Source organism: Pteropus alecto, unplaced genomic scaffold, assembly GCF_000325575.1.
Source record: "Pteropus alecto unplaced genomic scaffold, ASM32557v1 scaffold46, whole genome shotgun sequence".
Lineage (NCBI taxonomy): Eukaryota > Metazoa > Chordata > Mammalia > Chiroptera > Pteropodidae > Pteropus > Pteropus alecto.
The window spans coordinates 1,064,331-1,076,226 of NW_006439231.1; the positions used below are offsets into that span (position 1 = coordinate 1,064,331).

General features: G+C 33.2%; 1 protein-coding gene across 4 annotated transcripts in view; it reads left to right on the plus strand.

Annotated features, from left to right (window-relative positions):
• UBA6 (ubiquitin like modifier activating enzyme 6) overlaps positions 1 to 11,896 on the plus strand; it is a 77,272-nt gene that overhangs the window by 21,639 nt on the left and 43,737 nt on the right. For all 4 annotated transcript variants that reach the window (XM_006916516.3, XM_025050041.1, XM_025050042.1 and 1 more), the window contains 4 exons: positions 320 to 431; positions 4,988 to 5,068; positions 8,306 to 8,428; positions 10,279 to 10,402. In XM_006916516.3, coding sequence (XP_006916578.1) covers positions 320 to 431; positions 4,988 to 5,068; positions 8,306 to 8,428; positions 10,279 to 10,402 — 440 coding nt within the window. The remainder of the gene's footprint in view (positions 1 to 319; positions 432 to 4,987; positions 5,069 to 8,305; positions 8,429 to 10,278; positions 10,403 to 11,896) is intronic.

Here is an 11,896-nt window from a genome sequence, read left to right on the forward strand (position 1 = left end):
CTGGAATAAAATTTTTAACATTGTTAAAAGAGGTCTTTATTTTTGCTGAGTCATCCAAAGACTTGAGCTTGGAGCTCGGAACTGTAAGGGTGCATTTTGCAATTGCATGTCTTACTGTGGGATATAACAGTATGCTACATCTCAAGATTGTATAGTTATCTATAAATATTAAATAAATCTTAGTTTCTTTCTTCCTCTACAGTTTATTAAATTTCCATTGAAATTTTGTAACATTCAGGTTCCTCTGATGTCAAAGTGTCCAAATTTGAGATATTAAGTATATTGAATGCATAGTAAAGGTCATTCTTTATTTTTTTAGGGCTGACGCTGTTCTTCAACATATTGCAGAACTAAATCCATATGTTCATGTCACATCATCTTCTATTCCTTTAAATGAAACCACAGATCTTTCCTTCTTAGATAAATACCAGGTTGGTACTCCATTTTATGTTAGATATTATTGACAGATTCCAAGGCAAATTGTTAAGTACTAACATGATATAACTAATTTAACCTAGTCTTTTGAGCAGACAAAAATTTTCAGATTAAAAGACTTTCTTTGGAATAATGTGTTTCAAATACTTTGTTTTAGAGAAAGGGCCTTCTGTACTTTTGACAAACAATTGTATCAGTCAGCTATTTTCACAGTGATGTGCATAAAAAACTATCCAAAACTCTGGTTTATAGCAACATACATTTTTTTTTCTTATGCATTTGCTGTTCCAGGCTGAACTTAAATCCCAGATTCTGTGTTTTGCTCCTTATGCCTCTCTTCTAGGACATGGTTTCATGGCAATAGCAGAAATGCAAAGGTGTAAGTCCAACCATCCAAGTACATTTCACACTTCTGTTTTGTATTACTTTCATTAATATTTCATTGGCCAAAACAAGTCACATGGTTAAGCCCAAAGTCAAGGAGCAAAAAAGGATACTCTTCCTAAGGCCATTGGTAAAGGATGATGTATGATTGGATTACAGAAGAGTAAAAATGTGGGTCTACCTTAGGTAGCCTTAAATAACAACAAAAATTCTCAGCATCTGGGCTGTTCTGAAAGTGACTAGGTTGACCCTGATTTTTCCCTGTGATTAAACTATGTTACCCATTGTCTAGGAATATACACTCCTGTGTTTTTCTCCTCGCAATACTTCAGGCATTTGTAGAACCATACGTGTGTGGGTTTTTTTCCCCCACAACAAGTAATTCTCCGACTTCTAGCCATCTGGTTTGGTATCCTACAATTTAATTCAGTTCTGTTAAAAAACAAAATTTAACTGAGTAAATTTAAAGATCTTATTGACTTTATTGATTCATAAATTGGGCTGCACCCCATCTAGCAACTAGAAGAGTGTTCTTAGGGGTTATACAAAATGGAAAATTTTTATAGGAAAAAGCATGGGGCAAGAGAGCCAGGAACAAAAAAAAAAATTGATTATTTTGGGGCTTGGGCATCTTTTCTTTGGGGGAAGAGAAGGAAGGGATTTTATTGTGCAGATTGCCTCTTTCTGTGGGGAATGGATAAGGTCCACTTGACAGATTATGTTGTCGGTGCTTGACCAGAAAATTTCAGACTAGTTGATTAAGATTATGTTTCGGGGAGAAGTTGAAACTGCAGTTAGATCAAGTATTAAACCTAAGTTTGATATCATGGGCTCTTAGCATAATTGATGCCATTTTGGGCCTGTGGTTTTGTCTTTAACAGTTCTGAAACTACCTGGATAGCGTCAGATTCCACAGGTTAAGGGTTCAGTCCCACAAGATCATCTTCTTTCTCTACTTTCTGACACCAGCCAAAAATCCAGGTTGTTACTTGTGCTTCTGAGGACAGGCCATGAATCAGAGGTTCCCTCCCTCTACCTGGTTCAATTAATTTGCCAGGGTTGCTCACAGAACTAAGGAAAACAGTTTACTTACTAAAGTACCAGTTCATTATAAAAAGCTGTAACTCAGAAACAGCCAGGTGGAAGAGATGCATAGGGCAAAGTATGGGGTAGGAGGCACAGAGCTTCCATGCCCTCTCCAGGTATGCCACCTTTCCAGCACCTCAATATGTTCATGAACCCAGAAGCTCCCTGAGGCCTCTATTTCATGGATTTTTATAGAGGCTTCATTATGTAAGTATGAATGATTAAATCATTGGCCATTAGTGATTAAGTCAATCTCGAGCCCTCCTCTCTCCCTAAAAGTGTGGAAGATAAGACTTAAAGTTCTAACCCCCAAATCACAAGGTTATTCCCTGGTAACCAGCCCCCATCCTTAGGGGCTTTCCAAAATTTACCTCATAAAGATAACATAAAATGGATGTGGTAAAAGGGGCTTATTATGAATAATGAAAGACATTCTTTTCACCTTTACCACTCTGGAGTTATTTCAGAAACTGGGACAAACCTAATAACAAAATATGCCCCTCCAGCTCTTATATAGGAAATTATGAGTTTTAGGAGCTGTATGCCATGACCTTGGATGACCAAAATATGTATTTCTTGTTAAAATCACAACATTTCTTGTTATAATCATAAAATAAGTATTTCTTGTTATAATCACTCATTAAAAATCAGCATAGACTTCCATCCTTGACTGGATAACTTGAAATCTATCCTCTTCGAAGATGCTTAATAAATTTCCTGTAATAGAAGTGCTTAATAAACTTCCTTTTAAATGACTACCTGAGTGCAAAATAATGTAAAGAAAGTATTCAGAGACCAAAAATGAATAGATAGCTAAAAGAAGACCAGTGAACTGTTGGTTGTTGTGTTCACTTTCAGGGACAGGGTTTCCTGTCTCAGTAACCACATTTCTTAGGAATAAATGGTCATGCAGAAACAAAAAATACATAATAGGTCTATATGAGATAGAAAAATGGAATTAAGACCTACCTTCTCTGTGAAACTGGAACCTCAGAGAGCTACACCCTCAGTGAAAGAATGGATGAGAACAGTCTCTGCTCATCAGAACAAGAAACTTGTCTGTTTTCTTTTGAGCTCTGGATGAAAAAGGTCTTCCTGGGAATTCATAACCACAGGCATACCCTCACACAAGTTTAGAGATCAATTTTATAAACTTTTGTAATAAAATTGTCCAAGCTGAGAACTTAACATAAAAAGTAGTACTAAGCTAGTGATACCCTAGAATACCACACAGAAGCAAAAGTAAATAAATATAAAGAAATGTACCCTTGACTAGGCCACAGTTTTTCCAGTTTTTAAAGCCCCTTTGAAGATGAGTTCACAATACAAAATAACAAGGCAGGAGAAAGCTGTTCAGCATGATCAAGAGCCAGTGGATATAACAAACAATAGAATTAAACCTCCAAGAGTTTCAGATAACAGAGTTATTGGATAGGTACTATAAAATACAGATATTCAAGCTAACAGAATCTTTAAAAAAATAATTAAATATACAATATGAAAATAAGGCACTATTGAAGACAATCAGGCAAATGTGATTAAAGAACCAAATAGAACTTTTAGAAATGAAAATAGTCTTAAAAATTAAAACTTGATGAAAAGGTTAAATAGTGGATAGATACAGCTAGAATAGAAATTAATGAATCGAAAGATAGAGCTGAGGAAATTATTGAGACTACCACACCCAGAAATAAAAAATATATATATATATGAAAGAAAATGTAAAAGGGATGAGAGCTTGAATGAACAGGTCCATTTCATGAGATTGAATTTCTAGAAGGAGAGCATTAGAAAAGGCAATATTCAAATAAATTGTGGCTGAGAATTTTGTAGCATTGATAAAATACAAATTAGATTCAGTATGTACCGGTTCTAGGATTTGATTGTACCCTATTTACAAGCTAAGTTAACCTGTTAGTGTTTGATGAATGCTGACAGAATGCATGAGATTCCTGGGTTACGGACTTAAGGACTTTACTATTCAGAGCATGGTAAGAAGTATGAGCATATTTGCCTTATTTCCTCTTGCCCAGCCACAAATCCCACTAGTGAAGTGCAGAGGGCACATGTAGACATGTAGTGGGTCCTTTAGAGGAGAGGAACACTGAGCTTGGGGAACCTAATGTTTTACAACAAGCAGTGAACAGACTTGCTCTTTGTCCCATAGGGGGACATCACCTCATTCCTCAAGTTGCATGAGGCAAGTGCAATCCCGAGAAATGGCCCAAGTAAAAAATCGTCAGAGTCTTGCATTCATGACATACCTAGTGAGGCACATAGAAGTGAGAGACCCATGAAAGAATATCTTCCTACAGAAAGCACACCATATTCTGAGCTAGATAAATAAAACTATTTCACATCTGGATATTTGTAGTAAAACTGTTATACAAGTCATGGAAACCAGCAGCAGGGAAAGCTCTGGACTGAGAGTCAAGCTCTGCTTTTGCTGCTTGATAGATGACCCTAAGAAAGTATTTGACCATTATTAGTCTAACATACTTATGATAAATCTGATTGTAAAACCACCTCTATTTATCTCACAGGGTAATAATTTAAAAAATAGAGTAACCATTGAAAATTATAACTTGCTATTTATTACAGAACTTGGTGGCTTCACTAATGAAACCGTCATTAAGTAAAGGTGGTTATATTGTGAATCTTGAATCTCTGAAGAGAAAGCTAAAACGACTAACGTATCTCTTTAAAAATGTAATTCTTACCCTTTTAAGCTAGCATTAAATTAATATTCTGATGATTATGTTAGTATTTTCATGGCAGTAACAGACAAAACAAAATCTCCAACCATTTGGAGTATATAAATACATAGAAAATTAAGGGTTGCTTCTAATTGTGAAGTCTATGATGGTACTTGAATTTAATGTGGGTAGGTTTTCCCCTGTTATTTTCACTTTTGTTATTCTGTACCTCCGAAGATAATAACCTCAGAATGGAATACAATAGAATAGTATTTTTTTCCAAGGAAAACAATATATTTTTAGCGTAATATAAACTGAAATGCTTCTGATTAGAGGTTGTATATTTCCAAAAATAATTGTATATTCTCTTGTTTTCTCTTCAACAGTGTGTAGTATTGACTGAAATCAAACTTCCACTGCAGAAGAAAATTAATGACTTTTGCCGCTCTCAGTGTCCTCCAATTAAGGTAATAGTATTACTTAATAATAACATGCAATAATAACAAGGGAAGACCACTTTCACTATTAGAATGTCTAGCTTTTCAGGTCGTATAAGAAAGTCTTTTTCTATGAGGACAATCACAATAATATTTTTCTCTTTAATTTTGATATATTTTCTATTTTGAAAACTGATCAAAATTTTTATAGGCAAATCGTCCAAACTAAGAGAGAATGAAGATTAGGAATAGAAAGAATTCATCATCTAACTTTAAATATGGTATGATGATGGTACATTGATTCTTTTAACAAATATTTATTGAGTGTCTACTATGCACCAGATAGAGTTCTAAGCACTAGGAATACATTAGTGAATAGGATATACAAATTTTTTTACTTATGAAAATTACCTTCCTAGTATAATTTTCCTAGTTGGAAATTTATACACTAAACAAATACATAGTTTCCATTTCTATTAAGAAAAAAGCTAGGTAAACAATAGAGTCTAATTTCTGCATGATGTTGACGGTGGAGCAGTGCTGGTTCTCTTAGATTGAATGCCAGGAAAGTCTTCTTTGAGGAGATGACATTTGAGCCCTGAATAAGAAGAAAGAGCCAGCTATGTAAATATCTGGGGAAGAGCATTCAAAACAATGAGAACTACAAGTGTAAAGACGTGCATGTTTAAAAATTCACTTGGTTTGGTTTGAGGAACAGCAAGAAGCAAGCAGGACCAGAATAGAAGTTTGGGTAAAGAGGAGAGAGTAGTAGTAGTAAAAGTTACCAGATAAGGTTTGGAGAAGTAGTTAGTAGTAGTTGAGGATATCAGATTTTGAGCCTGTGAGTTTTGATTTATACTTTTAAAAGGTCACTCTGGTTGTGCTGCGTGGAGAATAGATTATAGCACTAGTTTTTAAAGTTTGGTCCAAGGACACTGAAGGTCTCCGAGACCCTTTCTGCAGGTGTCAAACTGTTTTCATAATATTACTAAAATGTATTTGCCTTTGTCACTCTGATTCTCTTATGTGGTACAATGAAGCTTTCAGAGTGTTTGATGTGTGGTGATATCATTGCTCTGACAGCTAATGTAATGTGTGTGTATTCTTTCGTTTAAAATGTTTCTCGGTTTGTTTGTTTTTTTTTTTAATTCCCCCACTTTCACCCCTGACCTACGGATGTTTGGGGAGGGGGCGTGGTGTGGTTCGCATGCCCAGGGTACGGGCCTTGGCTCTGCTGGAAATGTTTCTCAGTTTTAATTCTAACACAGTAAATATCAATAGGTATAATCCACATAAACAACAGTTCTTCGAGTCCTCAATAATTTTTAAGAACATGAAGGGGTCATGAAACCAAAAAGAAAGACAGTTGTTGAATTATAAGAGTAGAGTAGAGGCAGTTAGACCAGTAGGGGCTAAGGGAGTGATCCAGGTGAGATGTTCGAGAGAGGTGCTTTATTCAAGAGAGGTACGAATAGGGATTGTGAGAAGTTGTTGAATTTAGGTATCTTGTAAAAAAGGCTAACAGAAATTGAGAGTAGATGAATATGAGTTGTGAAGGAAAGAATGACCAAGAATAATTCTGAAAGCTTCATTGTACCACATAAGAGAAACACTCTGAAAGCTTCATTGTACCACGTAAGAGAATCAGAGTGACAAAGGCAAATACATTTTAGTAATATTATGAAAACAGTTTGACACCTGCAGAAAGGGTCTCGGAGACCTTCAGTGTCCTTGGACCAAACTTTAATTATTTAATCTGGCTTTTGGTCCAGATTAATTCCGTAAATAGTAGTGACAATGAGAATACTGGAAAGAGAGATGAGAAAATTCATAATTCTTCCCCTGCAATTAAATGCATATTACTAACTTCACCTATTTTGTGGGGTCATTTGTTTCTTTGGAAAAAGCTATTTTTCCCTATGAGATGAGCACTGAGCTGTAATCATACTGTATAAAATAGGTGTGCTGGAAATTTTGGACTGTGGTATTTACATAGCATATTTACACTTTGTGTAGAACATTTGTGCTGTGGTTCACAACTTAAGCAGATTAATAAGACATAGAATGGTCAGTAAACTTATAACAGGTCACAGAAGTTTTACAAAGTAATTACAGTAGGTTATAAACTAAAATTCTTGTTTATATATTTGATACATATGTTCATGCTTTAAAGTTGTTTTGAAAAGGAAAATATTGTCATCAAGTTCAAGCTTTTAAACTTAAAAAAAAGCTAAATTTCTGTGCAATTTTTATGTCTCAAAAAATGCTGTTTTGATAGTAAAGGTGTAGTATATAGTCAAGAGGTAGTCTTCTATTAGCCATTTTACTACTTAATATAATAGGTGGTATAAATTATTTTAATGGCCTATGTTCTTATACCCAAGTATCAAGACTTTAATTTTTGTTAGAAAAATGTCACTTTATATAGAATCATTTATTAGAGTAAGATTTTTTCTTTACTATCAATAACTAAAAATAAATGAACACAAAAACAATTTCTTTACAGATTTAGAATGGAGAGAGTGTATTATAAAATTCAGTAAAACATTTACGATTCTGTTTAAGAATCTGATTTTTACTTTTCTTGATTTTGATATATACTGTCAATTCTTTAGCCTCTTTTCTGTTGACTTCATTCTCAGCTTTTAGCTCTGTTCTGTTTTCCATTTATTCTGCTGCTTTTAGTGAATGGACACTCTATTCTTTTCTAAAATGAAAAGTAAGAATTCACTGCTAGACCATTAAACCAAGATATTTGTTTCTTGCATACTGTGCTTGACTTTTAAGGCAAGGTGGGAATATTTGTTATTTAAAAATCATAGACTACTAGAGGGGAGAGGGGAAGGAGGAGAGGGAAAGTAGACGGGGTAAAGGGGGCAAATATGTGGTGACAGAAATCCAACTATGGGAGATGAACACACAGTAAACATATATATGTCTTACTGTTAAAGTGTACAGCTGAAACTTACTGGATCTCATTAGCCACTTATCACCATAAAAAATTTAAAAATTTAAAAATCATAGAGTATATAATAATGATGTATTGATATTGCCTCTAGTTTTGTAACACTAGATGTCTAGTCCCAAATACCAAAATTCTTGATTCCTAAACCAATTTACAGATGAATAATTTATCTGATTCATCATTTACCTTATATCCCAAGTGATATACTTAATTCTAAATGAAATTGTCATAAAGGGCCTAAGATAGTTGAGCTATTTTTTTTCTTTTTACAAATAGATGAACTTGTTTTTATCATTTTACAGTTCATCAGTGCAGATATGCATGGAATTTGGTCACGGTTGTTTTGTGATTTTGGTGATGAATTTGAAATTTCAGATACAACAGGAGAAGAGCCAAAAGAAATCTTTGTTTCAAATATAACGCAAGTACGATTGTATATGTATATTATAGTATATGTATATGATTGATTTAAGTTGATGTGAATACTATATTTTAGGTATTAGCAAAATATTGTATGTGAAATATTTTTCAGTTTTATGAGATTTTAAGTTAATTCATGAGGGAATGTTTTGTTACTTTCTTGATTGCATTTTATTAAAGCCAAATTGAAGTTAGACTATTAAGAGTATTTCGGATTACCTCTAACAATATTTAATAATTGATAGATCAGCATTTTGCTTATGCCATAAATTTAAATTTAAATTTTGCTTTATGTCATGTTTCTATGGGACATGAATTGTGTTTCAGTATTTGCTGAATTATTTAGTGCGTCAGATCAAAAATGTACTAAGTATAGGTAACCTTGCCCAGCACTGTGACTCTAGGAAGATGCACACCTAAGTTATCAAAGACAAAAGCTTTTCTAATTTGTTATATTTCTAAAACATTATTTGGAAGAGGAAAAAAGTTTAAGCATTAATTAATCTTCAAATTAAATAGTCTGATTTTCTAACCACATTCTTTTGATATCATGTAAGCTTAATTTTTTATTTCTTAAAAGAAATAGAAAAATAATAATGATCGATTTTTACTTTCTTTTTAGCCTAAATTATTAACTTTATTTGTATAATTATTAACTTTATTCTGTATAATCAATTTACATTAAAGCTCAAAAGAAGCCAATATAAGGAAATGATAATACATTTTGACCGAATAATATTTGTGCTTCTCTTTATGCTTTATTTTTAAACCTAATGTAATGTTGCCTTTCTTACCCCTTTTTAAGAAAAAATTCATTAAGAAATTCTGTGTATCTCTCTGCTTACTGAATGGTTTATTATTCAGATTTTTACCCTCTGTAGTTGTTTTTAATTTGTCCCTGAGAATATCATACTGTTAGAATTAGCTCCGAAGGAGAATATGGATCTTTGTATTACACTGGTATTTTCTTTTATTGAATAGTGCAGGAATTATGTAGGTTATCCGTAAAGAATTAGAAAATATCATAAATATTCCCATTTAACTTGTCCACAAGGAATTATTTCTCCTTCTTAATAAAGTCCTATGAATTCTAATTGAAATATTTGCAAACCACATTATGTTAATTTTATCACCATGTTTGTGATTATAATTTTATTATTTTTATCATTAAGCATCAAGAGAATTTTTAGAATCAACACAATTATGAAAGAGAATGATAATTTCATTAGTTTTACATAAATTACTAATCCCAGTCAAGCAGTATATGGGATTATATGCAATTAGGAAATTTCTAGGCTTTTGACCTGTCTCATTCATCCTCTTTGGTGTGATAAGCCAATTAGTTTCTATTTTTATCCTAATAAGCTGGGCTACACAGTATTTCTTTGCTTTGAAGTGTTTGTTGGGCATGCTTTAAACTACTAATTTCCAGGTTTTAAATCTCCATCCTCCTTTCTTACCTTTCTTTAATTTTCAAAGTTAGACTCTCATCTTTTATGCATACAGAGTTTCTTATAACATGACTTAAAACTTACACTCGATAACTTTGAATGTTTTTATAAATCACAAGAATCTTTGAATCTATGAAATATTTGACGCCTATGTGGAATCTCTTATCTATCTCCCCCAAACAATAGAAATTATATTTTAAGCATTTATAATAAAATAATAAGTTGATCACTATTTTGTGACAATTTTTAAAGGTTTGCTTTTACTAAGGAAGGAAAAGAATAGCTTGGAAATCTATTTGTTTTGAGAATTTTATGATTATATGGTATTTTTTGTGTGAGGTTTGAAATTTGTACAAAAAAGGAATACATGAACTTGTTTGTTAGTAGATTACTCTTATTTTTAGGGTAATCCTGGCATTGTCACTTGCCTTGAAAATCATCCTCACAGACTTGAGACAGGACAGTTCCTAACATTTCGAGAAATTAATGGAATGACAGGCTTAAATGGATCTGTACAACAAATAACTGGTAAGTTGATGTGTTTTATTCATTTATATTCATGATTCAGCACCTTTATAGTTCAGACATACTCAGTGTTGAGAACACAACATCAACTCAGACAGACATGATCCAGTTCTTGGCCTCAAAACATTCAATCCAAGCGAAGAGATGGTAATATGAAGCAGTGATGGTATAACAGGAATTCTGGGAATTCTAAATGTAGCAGGGAAACCTACCCAGTTTGGTGCAGCAGCAGTACAGGCAAGGTGTCTTGATTAAAATTTGAAGATTGCCTTGGCTTGAGAAGATAGTGTAAAGATTATTCTGTGCAGAGACAAATAGAGGCAAGACAGAATTCAAGGAACTAAAAGATATAACAAGGCCGGCAGTGGGCATTGAGATAGCAAGTGTTAAGACATTTAGGAGGAAACTATGATATATCTCACATGGTAAGTGAGCGAAGATTTGGATATGGACAATTTATGTATTTACTTAGGGAATGCAAGAAAGGGAACAGGTTTTGGAGAAAAGGTGATGAATATAGTTTAGGCTTCTGGAGTGAGGTGGCAATGAGGTATTCAAGTGAAGATGTATATTTTTGTTACTTAGATAAAAGAAATGGATGGGTGTGACTGCAGGCAAGTTTGTGGGTTTATTGGTAAGAAATAGAAGGAATCTGTTTTTTCAGAGGACTAAAATGAGATCATTGCCCAGAGGAGGGAAAAGGTGCCAAGGCCAGACATTTGAGGAGAATAAACATTTAAAAAATAAAAAGTAAAAAGACTATTCAGCATTATTTCTGGCGCATTTGAAGTTGAAGATAATTAATTTATAGCAGTGTTAATCTGCATAGTTGTGATTTTTCCTCCAGCCATGTGTGAGAGTTAAAGACATTGCTAGAGATACTCTAACTCAAAGATGGCATGTTTATACCTGTTAAGCTGAGATTGATTCAGTTTTATCTTTAGGGCATTGGAAAGTATAATTATGTGATTAGTGTATAGACTAGGAAATAGATTACTTTTTTTTTTCTTTCAATGACTACAAAAATGGGTCCTTACGAGAGGGAAAATCAGTTCCTTATACACACTGTAGAAAAATAACTTTGGGTCTGTATTTAAATATCTGTGGGGGAAAACAGTCTACATTTAAATATGTAAAATATAGGTTCAGATCCTTGATATTAAAGAATTTCTATCTGTTTTTGCAAAAAATTACTCATCTAATCATTTAGGCTTATTATTTGTTATTTTGGTGTCCATGCAATGGTGGATTGTGATGATGGATCAGATTTTTGAGAATACATGTAAAAAGAGGAGTCACTGGATATCAAGGAATGAAAATAAACAAAATCCACATTTTGTCCCAAAAATTCTTTGGGGAGAGAGAGAATATTTAAATAGAGTTGGCTGTTGATGAAACTTTTTTTTTTTTTGAACTTTATTATGTGGTACTTATTACTCTTAATTTTCTGTTACTTTAAAAACATTTTCAAGTAGCTAAAATATGTTTGTTCAAGAT